Below are 12,929 nucleotides of genomic sequence, written 5' to 3'. Positions count from 1 at the left end.
ATAGTGCCTCTTGCTTGGTGGTGTGCCTTGCTTAGTGGTGTTGCAGACTCTGGGGCCTTTCAGAACAGGTGTGTATATATACTGAGATCATGTGACAGATCATGTGACACTTATATTGCACACAGATGGAATTTATTTAACTAATTATGTGACTTTTGAAGGTAATTGGTTGCACCAGATCTTATTTAGGGGCTTGATAGCAAAGGGGTGAATACATATGCACCAATTTCACCAATTTTGACAATTTTGTGCATGTCAATTACATGAAATCCAAATAAAATTCCATTTAAATTACAGGTTGTAATGTAGCAAAATAAGAAAAATGCCAAATAGGATGAATACTTTTGCAAGGAACTGTAAAATAGTTTGTGATTTGATACCATTGCTCATAGGCGTGAGTTGAAATTGCTAAGCAGATTATTTCAAATGAAATGATGATTTCAAAATTGCTGATGATTGTTTCGCTTTATCAGAAGCACTTGAACACTGACGTCTGAAGCTTAATTTCGACTAACAACCACGTGATTGGTTTGGTATTGGTTTCGGTAGAAGACAAAAAGGCTACACTGTGGCATGTGCAATGTCATCTATAATAATTTGTCTGTTCTACATTTTTGGGACCAGCAGGTGACACTAGTGTACACTGTGTTGATAAAATCCTAGAGTAATTCAATTTTTTTTCGACACAATTGGCTGGAAATGCTCAATGCTTCAGGAAGCTTAATTTCCCCATCACTAATTATATTCTAATTTACAATAAAAGTGACTCCAAAATGGAACAATATATTATTTCCCGTTCATTTCTATTGTGCACAACATTCAGAAAAATAACATAATATTTAAAAATCAGAACACATAACCTGGGTCGATATTCACTCTCACGCTGAGTGGCGATTTTTGTGCAAATCTTGGTGGGGCAAAAACAATTATATGTGGGATGCATGCCAGAAAAGCCACTAGACAACAAAACACTAAACAATATATTAACCTCTAATGGATCGGTGAACGGGACGGGTGAACGGAACGGTTGAGCGGAACGCATGTTATTTTCTTCGTATTATCTTTTACCAGATCTCATGTGCTATATTATCCTACATTAATTTCAGACTTCATCAAACTTCAAAGTGTTTCTTTCAAATGGTATCAAGAAAATGCATATCCTTGCTTCAGGTCCTGAGCTACAGGCAGGTAGATTTGGGTGTCATGTCATGTTTGGTGGAAATTTAAGAGGTTTTAATTGCACTTTAATGGTGACAAACCGTGCCCACAAACTGTTAGGGCCTACATAAAGCTGTCACAACAGCAGAGTCCCAACAGCAATCGCAACACCTTACCAATGCTACACATGGCTATCAGTGGAGCCTTGTCTGGCAGCAAAAACAGTTAATTTAGCTTTTTTTTACATAGCTGATATTGCTGACATTGAGATGTACAAACTATGGCATAAGGGGACAACAAGCGAATAAGAGGCAATCAGTAATTTCAATTAAGACATTAATGAGCGAGCTAGAATGGACATAGTCAAAATAACTATTTGTTCAGCACTTTTGAAATGTACAGCGACAGAATTCAGAACATGGGCCATTCTTAGATTGTTCTCCTTGTACACCAAGTCAGAACCGTTGGATAAATAAAGGGGGTATATAAGCAGACAATGAAAGCTCTTACAATATTTGATGATTACATTTCTCGAAAACAGGTTATAGGCTACATGTGCACCACCAAGTCAGAACAGTAGGCGAAATTAAGAGGTGAAAATATACCAAATTATTAGGGTGAGGCACATGAGCTACTAACAGCTTACTACATAACATACACGTAGTATTACTTTCTTAGCTACAGTACACATATCTCCCTGGCATATTGCATAATTTATGCAGCAGCATACAAGTCATTTTTGGACTCACCTTGTTGTGCAAATTTTGTCATTAAACTTTGTCATCAAAGTCTGGAATTCTCTAGATTTATGGTGCTTTCAAGACAACTGGGAACTCGAGAAAAAAAAAGTTGAATCATGTCAGTGATATTATACAATAGGGAATGGTAGATAATTGTACTATCTAGAGATCAAGGGTTAAAATCCTGATGTTATACATGCTTTTATTTCCTCACGCCTATATTTCTGTAACTATTTGTATACATGTCTCAGTCAGAAATCTCTCAATCGTCTACAGTTAGTTCAAAATGCTAAAGCTTATAACAGGCACCAGAAAATGTAACCATATCACACCTATTTTTGCTTATCTACACATACTACCAGTCCCCTTTTAGAATAGATTTTACATTTGAATCAATATTTAAGGCTTGGCTTGGTTTAGCCCCATCCTATATCTCAGATCTTGTTTCTCCCCACGAGCCAGGACGCAGGGCACTGTTGACCATTCCAAAGTCTAGGTTGAAATGAAAGGGGACTAGGCATTTGCCATTAAGGCCCCAGACTTTGGATGGTCTGTCAGAGGAGATCAGGCTTGCAGATTCAGTGCCTCTTTTTAAATCCCTACTGAAGACACACTTTTAAAGATGCTTTAATGTGTGATTTCAATGTATGATTTTCCTTTCCTTTTGTCTATGTTTTTTTGTTAGTACTTTTTATTTGATTATTTTATGATGTGAAGCACTTTGTTACTTGTATTGACAAGCGCATTTCAAATAAAGTTATTATTATTACTACATTGATTTTAACAACTAAACTATTGCACCATCTAGTGGGGAAACCATTGTGTCACATGCTAAAATGAAAGAACCATTCAGCAAATTGGATGAGGTTTCCCTTGCAGTTCCATGACTGATATAAATACCATTTATTTATATTATTTAGCGACCTCTATTTGATTGTAAATATAGTTTACGATACAAAAGGCCTACACCTCTTGCTTCCTGAAAGGATACAATTCACCTCTCATAGAAATAGTCATTAATAGACATAATTCTCAAAATATGTTTTGTTCATTCTATTTTGATGGTTTCATTGCTCAATGTTCTGGGTCAAAGAGGGCCAAGAGAAAACCCTTGACAGATAAAAAGATCACAGGGACGAAGAAATGAAATGTCCACAATTTCTGCCAGCGGAGTAGGAGTGTTAGTGGTGGCGGTCGGTGCGATCAGAGAAAGAGAAGCAAATCCCGTACTCAGTGTCATTTTTCCTTCAGTGAAGAAGATTGCTTTTTCCATCAAGGTCACACACAGGTCTCTAGCTGAGCCTTAGCTGTATCTCTGATTCCCCTGTGGAGGGAGGAAGGCCATCCACCATTCAACGCACCCATCCCTATAAGCCTCCACTGCAAAGCTTAACCTATCCCCCCACTTCATAACCATCAAGTTTACCTTCACTTCTGCCTCGCACTACAAAAAATTAATTTCCTCCAGTGCCCCAGCTGTATAGAAATGTTGTATAAAAAGCGCATTTTCTGGTAAAAGAGGTTTAAACTGGCATAAGAGAATGGTTTGAACAATCTTTACGCAAATAATGGGTTCAAGTATAGCTATCAACTTTCAGTCATGCTGTGTTTATTGTTCATGGAATATATTCTTCTGTTTTTAGATTCCCTGAAGGAACAGATTTATGTAAAGAGGCAATCAGCAGTAGAAACAATAACAAAGCATTCTCCCCCCCCCCCCCCCCCCTGTTCAGTAAAAAGCTGAGGGATGTTCCTGGAGAAATGTAACCACTCTCAAATTCATAGACAGTGATATGGATGAAAGGACTGACCTTCCATGATATCAAAATCATAGTTTTAACCATTTTCTGAGGCTATATGGTGTTTGTTTACATTGGAGTAAAACAAGCTTATACTAGTGGTTCTGATGGGGTATGGCAGTTGAACTAAGCTCATGAGGCACTTATAAGCAATATTCTTCAACAATCAATAGGTACATGTAATTCATTTATAAGTCCAAAAATTGATTTAGAAACTGCTGATTGCCCCTTTAAAGGTACTGTCTTCATATATTATTTTCCAATACATTGACACTTTTAAGGAATCCATCAGGCATCTGAGAACTTACACGCATACCACAATGATCAGGTTGTGCCTGCCAGCGATGCACATTAAATTTACACATACATGCTGCTAGAACTGCCCCGGTAAACTATAAGTGCTTTTATTGTGAAGTGGAAACTTCTAGGAGCAACAACGGCTTCGCTGCAAAGTGGGTTGGCCTCAAAAGCTCACAGAACGGGACCGCTGAGCACTGAAGCGCACAGTGTTCCAAACTGCTACTAGAAGCAATGTCAGCATAATAACTGTTTTGTCGGGAGATTCATGAAATGGGTTTCTGTGGCTAAGCAGTCGCACACAAGCCTAAGATCACCATGAGCAATGCCAAGCACCGGTTTGAGTGGTGTAAAGCTCACTGCCGTTGGACTCTGAAACAGTGGAAACGTGATGCCTGGAGAGATGAATGACGCTTCACCATCTGGCAGTCTGACAGACAAATCTGGATTTGGCGGATGGCAGGGGCACGCTACCTGCCCCAATGCATAGTGTCAACTATAAAGTTTGGTGGAGGAGGAATAATGGTCTGGGGCTGTTTTTCATGGTTCGGGCTAGGCCCCTTAGTTACAGTGAAGGGAAATCTTAATGCTGCAGCATACAATGACATTCTAAATGATTCTGTGCTTCCAACTTTGTGGCAACTGTTTGGGGAAGGCCCCCTACTGTTTCAGCATGACAATGCCCCAATGCACAAAGTGAGGTCCATACCGAAATGGTTAGTCGAGATCGGTGGGGAAGCACTTGAGTGGCATGCACAGAGCCCTGACCTCAACTCCATCAAACACATTTGGGATAAATTGGAACGCCGATCATGAGCCAGGCCTAATCGCCAAACATCAGTGCCCGACCTCACTAACACTCGTGTGTCTGAATGATGCATGTACCCGCAGCAATGTTCCAACATCTATTGGAAAGCCTTCCCAGAAGAGTGGGAAGGCTGTTATAGCAGCAAAGGGGACCAACTCGATATTAATGCCCATGATTTTGGAATGAGATGTTCGACGAGCAGCTGACCAAATACGTTTGGTCATGTAGACATGCCCCCAATAGAACATACACATACAAAAGACAACATACAGATACATACAAACACCTGCTCAGATATACCTGTTCTCACCCCTATATCCAGTGCCTGCACTACTCTTCCTCACATGTCCTCAAATTGCACCATTTTGTTCCTCTCCGTCGCCCAATATTTAGATAATGAAGTATATTATTTTTCCATTGCCTTAATGATGGAGGATCGATTGATTTGATTTTTTCAAGATAATTAAAGAGAAGCGTATCGTCCAACCCATCGGTTATATGGGCAGCAGGTAGCCTATTAGCGGTTAGAGTGTTGGACTAGTAACTGAAAGGCTGCAAGATCAAATCCCCAAGCTGACAAGGTAAAAATATGTAGTCCTGCCCCTGAACAAGGCAGTTAACCCACTGTTCCTAGGCTGCCATTGAAAATAAGAATTTGTTCTGAACTGATTTTCCTACTTAAATAAATAAAAATTATCACTGCACCCTCATATGACATGTTGTGAAATATGCAGACAAATGGTTAAAAGTAAATTTACAATGTAATACTTCTGACACCCAATTTTCTAACTCCTCCCATAATTTTTGGGCTTCATAATATTCCCAGAATGCATGGTTTATTGAGTCATTCTAAGTTTTACACTTAAGACATGGCTCTGTTATTATGCTGTAACATTTGTGAATTGTTTAAAAAGTTGTATAATACTTGTATAATACAATATATTATAATATATATATAATATATACATTAGATTATACTGGATTAAGCGTACATTTTTGTTAACTGTAAAGTTGTTTGTTTTGTTCCAACATTCCCTCCTTCTTGTTCCAAATATCAGTTATTTTTAAGCCTTGGGGTTTTTATATTTTAACCTGCATGTCATTATCGGGTCTGGTGTGGATGGACAGAATCAACATGCGGGCGGATGCACCCGGGTGGCCGGGTGTAGTCATCATTTTACCATTTGCCAATTCTAAAACTGCAGTGCATATTACAACCACATGATGTCAGGGTTGTAAAATCAATGGGGAATTGTCTCTTGCACAGTTTTCTCTTCATTAATGTACTAACCCACAGGCAAGCACAATGAAACTCATTAGAAACATTTATAACTGTTCATTGTTGTTTATTGTATGATTTTGACTCTTCAGATAGCCCAGTGCTGACCAGTAGAGTGGCTGTCACCGTTCATGTACTGGATGTCAATGAGTTTCCCCCTGAACTAGCCATCCCTTATGAGAGCTTTGTGTGTGAAAATACCAAAGTAGGCCAGGTAAGTGAATGTGTGTCTGAGCGTGTGGGCGTGCGTGTCTGCGTGTGTCATGTTGATGTATGCTCAAGGGCACTGTCTCGTTAAAGGTGCCATATTGATTAAAAGGTCAGTAGGGAATTTTGAAAATAACAAGCATGAATAAAATGCTAATAGTGAAGGGAAGGATGACTGATTCATAGTAATGGTATGAGCGCCCACACAGAGAGGCTACGTATCAAATGCACTACTTTTGACCAAGACCCATAGGGATATGAACCAGTAAAAATAGAACCATTAAAATATAATTTTAAAACCACATAAATCATATAAAACACAGGTATATTACCATGCATAGCACAGGTATCATTGTATCAAAGTTTTGCATGTTTCTAAAACCTTTTGCTTTATTTTAGCTAATGGAGGGGGTATGGTGTGCTTTCCACATCAGGAACCAAGTGTACATTCCAGATTCAATATTTGGATGCAGCGGAGTCTCTGCCTGTATGCATTATAAACCACTTGTGACTACAAATTAGCCTATTAGCAAACATCTCCATGCACGTGCCGACAGAGCTCCTTTGGCAGTTTAACAAATAGCTAGAAAGACTATCCCATCACACACTGAAGAAGCGTTGCTTACTCATGCCTTAATCGATGAACCGTTATTTTTAAAAGTCCTTAACAATCATGCAAAATAGCCTTTTGAGTGACTAGAACATTACACAATATTTCTTCCAGATAGAAAATACTTTTTCTCTCATGTCAAACTACCAGGAAGTCTGAAAAGACAGATTGAAGGGGCGGGGAGCTACTGTAGTAGGCCGAGTCAGTGTGGAGCTCACCTTGGGGGTTTTCTCATTTGGGCAAAATACCATCCTCCATCCTCTGTCCTCTCCTCCATGACCCAGAAACCAATATGTGGTTGAGTGGTCGAGAATTGTATCTGTTCATTAGTAGGCAAACAAAGGAGTGTCCTCCCTTCCTCGATAGCCATCTTTCATTTAGGATACTCACAAGTTTCCTAACGCAGAAAAGTTTTGAAATCTGCCACACCCCCTTTGAATCAACTTTTGTTTTGTAAGAGGAGAAAAACATACATGTTTTAAAAACATGCACAACTCACTTTAAACGTGTATTTTGGAATCCACCCCTCTAACAGTAATTTGCCTGATGATGTGTGAGTGGAGAAGGACCATCTCATTTCAATCAAGTGCATTTCCATCCACGTTCACTCTCCTCGCCTACTCTCCTCGATTAACTTTGACCTTTTTCTAAAGGACACGAGAGAGGACTCTCCTCGCCTACTCTCCTCGATTAACTTTGACCTTTTTCTAAAGGACACGAGAGAGGACGGAGGAGAGAGTTCACCGGAGGCGAGCAAATCTATTTGATGAAAGGTCCTTGACTGGCGGTTCTTTAATAAAGCTTATGTCAATTAACATGGACGCAGTGAGCAGTGTTGCAGTGAGATTATCTCAAGCAAATTTGCTGACACACAAAGCAACTCAAACAACATTGAAATTGCATGCAACATCCAATCCTGTCATAAATCACATCATGGTTTCACAAATTATATGTTTATTCAACTGTTTGGTTATTGTAACAGCATCAATATAGACAAAATGTTAGCTGTGTAATTTTGCTAGCGAGCCCAAATGGAATTGTCAGCACTGTATATCAAGCTAGTTGTTAGTTCAGATTGGACAACTTCCGTTGAAATGTCAATGGGTGAGGTAGCAGCACTTTTCAATAAATATACAGACTGTCCAATGATGTCAAAAAGTTAGTATCCATTTTCAGTTAGGCATGTCCCTAACTGAAAATGTCTACATCAGAGTTTTGTGCAACCCACTTTTGTTCCTTGCTGGCTGAAGACCTTGCTAGCCAGATACTAGCTTACACCAGACACAGAAGAAAGCAGAAAACTAAGTATCTTTACCTTACATAAATAGGGGAAACCAAAATTATATTTGCCGACACGCTGAAGTCAAATTTTGGCACCAGTAGACTAGCTAGCTACATATACAGTTGAAGTCGAAAGTTTACATACACTTAGGTTGGAGTCATTAAAACTTATTTTTCAACCACTCCACAAATTTATTTTTAACAAACCATAGTTTTGGCAAGTCGGTTAGGACATCTACTTTGTGCATGACACAAGTCATTTTTCCAACAATTGTTTACAGACAGATTATTTCACTTATAATTCACTGTATCACAATTCCATTGGGTCAGAAGTTTACATACACTAAGTTGACTGTGCCTTTAAACAGCTTGGAAGATTCCAGAAAATGATGTCATGGCTTTAGAAGCTTCTGATAGGCTAATTGACATAATCTGAGTCAAGAGGAGGTGTGCCTGTGGATGTATTTCAAGGCCTACCTTCAAACTCAGTGCCTCTTTGCTTGACATCATGGAAAAATCAAAAGAAATCAGTCAAAACATCAGAAAAAATGTGTAAACCTTCACAAGACTGGTTCATCCTTGGGAGCAATTCCCAAATGCCTGAAGGTACCACATTCATCTGTACATACAATAGTATGCAAGTATAAATGCCATGGGATCACGCAGCCATCATACTGCTCAGGAAGGAGACGAGTCCTGTCTCCTAGAGATGAACGTACTTTGGTTCGAAAAGCGCAAATCAATCCCAGAACACAGCAAAGGACTTTGTGAAGATGCTGGAGGAATCAGGTACATCCAGAGCAAAACGGGTCCTATATCGACAAAAACTGAAAAGCCGCTCAGTAAGGAAGAAGCCACTGCTCCAAAACCACCATTAAAAAGCCAGACTACTGTTTGCACATGGGGACAAAGATCGTAGTTTTTGGAGAAATGTCCTCTGGTCTGATGAAACAAAAATAGAACTGTTTGGCCATAATGACCATTGTAATGTTTGGAGGAAAAAGGGGGACGCTTGCAAGCCGAAGAACACCATACCAACCGTGAAGCATGGGGGTGGCAGCATCCTGTTGTGGGGGTGCTTTGCTGCAGGAGGGACTGGTGCACTTCACAAATTAGATGTCATCATGAGGCTGGAAAATTATGTGGATATATTGAAGCAACATCTCAAGACATCAATCAGGAAGTTAAAGCTTGGTCGCAAATGGGTCTTCCAAATGGACAATGACCCAAAGCGTATACTTCCAAAGTTGTGGCAAAATGGCTTAAGGACCACAAAGTCAAGCTATTAGAGTGGCCATCACAAAGCCCTGACCTCAATAGAACATTTGTGGGCAGAACTGAAAAAGCATGTGTGAGCATGGAGTCCTACAAACCTGACTCAGTTAACATCAGGACGAATGGGCCAAAGTTCACGAAACTTATTGTGGGAAGGTTGTGGAAGGCTACCCGAAACATTTGACCCAAGTTAAACAATTTAAAGGAAAGGCTACCAAATACTAATTGAGTGTATGTACACTTCTAAACCCACTGGGAATGTGATGAAAGAAATAAAAGCTGAAATAAATCATTCTCTTAACTTTTATTCTGACATTTCACATTCTTAAAATAAAGTGGTGATCTTAACTGACCTAAGACAGGGAATTTTTACTAGGATTAAATGTCAGGAATTGTGAAAAACTGAGTTTAAATGTAATTGGCTAAGGTGTATGTAAACTTCCGGCTTCATCTGTATAAACCATGTCACTCTGTGATCACATCTTCTGCGATGTTGGTTACAAAGCTGTACATATTTAAATTAGGTAGAGAATAAGACTTCCATTGGTGTATTAAATGTAGACTTTTGATGCCTTTAATAATCCCGCCTCCATTCTACCTCCTGAATCCAATTGTTTGACATAGGGGAGGGGACCAGTAACAATATGATGAAACTTTATCAATGTAGAAGCAACAATCAATTTTGGTAGTCCTGCTTTGATCTGGTTTCATCATCACATTTCCATACTAGTACTTTTCACAGCAAGATTCCGCCAGGTTTTTACTCATAGCTGGTTGGCGATAAAGAATTGAAGGTCTTCTTTTGTAAGAGCCATCACAAGTCCCCCTTGATGGTTAGTTGCACTCACATTGCCTGCCAAAGTACAGACAAAGCACTTATAGTACAGTACAGGTATTCTGAAGCAGATCACACTGTGCAGCTGCAACCTCCCCTGAACAGTCATATATAACCAGTTATGTATTCAAGTGAGAAAAACAAGAGAGATACATTTCCAGGTGAAAGCAGGGAGGAAGGCTACGGGACAAACACGCTGTTTCAACATTCTCAGGAAAATAGATTAAGCAGAGGAAAAACCATTATCATAAATACACTTGATTGCTTTCTGAGATAAAGAGGGTAGAGTTTAGTGAGGCAGTGGGCAGCCTCCTAAACTGAAGCCCCATGCACAGAGAGGAGAGTTGCGATGTGAGGAGAGGTGGGAAGGAGAGTAGGTGAGGAGCTGAAGAGAGGAGGTGAGGAAGGGAGGCTAAACAACCTCCCATTGAGATCATCCAGTGGAAGCGGTAGGAACTGCATACAAGTGCCTAAGAAATATAGTTTCTCAATGAGAACTCATTGAACAGACAGTGACCTCAATTGTTTTTTTTTCTGAATGGTTTGTCCTCAGGGTTTTACCTGCTACATAAGTTCTGTTATACTCACAGACATGATTCAAACAGTTTTAGAATCTTCAGAGTGTTTTCTATCCAAATCTACTAATAATATGCATATCTTATATTCTTGGCATGAGTAGCAGGAAGTTTTAATTGGGCACGCTATTTATCCAAAATTGAAAATGCTGCCCCCTATCCCAAAGAGGCTTTAAGAGAGGCTTTAGGCTTTACGGCGAAAGAATACCATGCGATTATGTTAGCTCAGCGCCGAGTCACGAAAAAACATACAGCCATTTTCCAGCCAAAGAGAGGAGTCACAAAAGCAGATGTAGAGATAAAATGAATCACTAACCTTTGATGATCTTCATCAGATTGCACTCATAGGACTTAACGGTACACAATACGTGTATGTTTTGACCGATAAAGTTAATATTTATATCCCAAAATCTCAGTTTACATTGGCGTGGTATGTTCAGTAATGTTTTGCCTCCAAAACATCCAGTGATTTTGCAGAGAGCCACATTAATTTATAGAAATACTCATCATAAACGTTGATGAAAGATACAAGTGTTATACATAGGATTAAAGATAAACTTCTCCTTAATGCAACCGCTGTGAAATAGTGTTATAAATATTCACTTACCTTTGATGATATTCATCGGATTGCACTCCCAGGAATACCAGTTCCACAATAAATTGTTGTTTTGTTCGATAAAGTCCATCTTTATGTCCAAATACCTCCTTTTTATTCACGCATTTAGTTCACTAATCCAAATGCACAAAGCGCGGGCAAGTCCAGATGAAAAGTCAAAAAGTTCCATTGAAGTTCATAGAAACATATCAAACGATGAATATAATCATCATTAGGATGTTTTTATCATAAATCTTCAATAATATTCCAACTGGACAATTCCATTGTCATTAGAAATTAAAGGGAATGGAGCTCGTGCTCAAGGCCGCGAGCGATAAACAACTCAACTTTCAGCTGAGGCACTTACTGTGAGTGTTCTTGTCCTCTCCCCTGTCACAATAGAAGCCTGAAACAACTTTCTAAAGACTATCGACATCTAGTGGATGCCAACCTGTTAAAGCGAGGTGTTCCTCTCAGGGAACACACCCCCCCCCCCCGTTCAGCTGGAACGGTGGCGCATGGAATGCAAAAATATTCTTAGAAATATTTAACCTCCACACATTAACAAGTCCAATAGCTCAAATGAAAGATAAACACCTTGTTCATCTACCCAGCATGTCAGATTTTTTTTATGTTTTACGGCGAAAACACACCACATATTTATATTAGACCACCACCGAAACAAAGACAAGAGGCAGCCATTTTGTCCCAGAAAATATAAAATTATAAAAGCAGGATTAAAAAATAAATCATTCACTAACCTTTTGAAAATCTTCATCAGATGACAGTAATAGGACATGTTTCACAGTACATTTATGTTTTTTTTCAATAATATGCCATTAATCTCCATTTACATTGACTTCATGTTCAGAAAATACTCAAAAATGTCAGGAGAAATTATTGATAGTGCCGCAAGATAACATAAATAGACATCATAAACTTTGACTAAATATACATGCTCTACATATAGTTAGAAAGATACACTGCTTCTTAATGCAATCGCTTTGTCACATTTATTTTTAACGTTACAGAAATCGTTCACTATTCAATAATCTGAGACGGCGCTCAGACGTAAGCAATATTTCTCCGCTATGTTGGAGTCAACAGAAACACAAAAGTACAACATAAATATTCCCTTACCTTTGATGGTCTTCGATCAGAATGTAGTGGAAGGAGTCATACTTACCCAAAGCATCGTTTGGTTTTAAGTCGGGTGTCTTTGTATTAGCATATGCTTCGAGTTCCAGCTGAAATCTATCCAAAAATACTTCTGGTCCCGAACAGTTGCTCATCAAAACTTCAAAATTACATATTATATGTCGACTAAACTGGTCAAACTAAGTGCAGAATCAAGCTTTAGGATGTTCTAAACGTACAAAACAATTATCTAATCTATAGGAGATTCGTGCTTCTTCTCTGGCATTCTGGAACAAAGGACCGTCTCTCCAAAAAGCGCGCTCTGGTCACCGT

General features: G+C 39.1%; 1 protein-coding gene across 1 annotated transcript in view; it reads left to right on the top strand.

Moving 5' to 3' along the window:
- LOC139420696 (cadherin-12-like) overlaps positions 1-12,929 on the top strand; it is a 128,347-nt gene that overhangs the window by 94,274 nt on the left and 21,144 nt on the right. The window contains exon 8 of the mRNA XM_071170919.1: positions 6,178-6,295. Within this exon, the coding sequence (XP_071027020.1) occupies positions 6,178-6,295 (118 nt within the window). The remainder of the gene's footprint in view (positions 1-6,177; positions 6,296-12,929) is intronic.

The sequence above is a fragment of the Oncorhynchus clarkii genome, chromosome 11, assembly GCF_045791955.1.
Source record: "Oncorhynchus clarkii lewisi isolate Uvic-CL-2024 chromosome 11, UVic_Ocla_1.0, whole genome shotgun sequence".
Taxonomy (NCBI): domain Eukaryota; kingdom Metazoa; phylum Chordata; class Actinopteri; order Salmoniformes; family Salmonidae; genus Oncorhynchus; species Oncorhynchus clarkii.
This window is presented reverse-complemented; position numbering and strand designations above follow the sequence as displayed.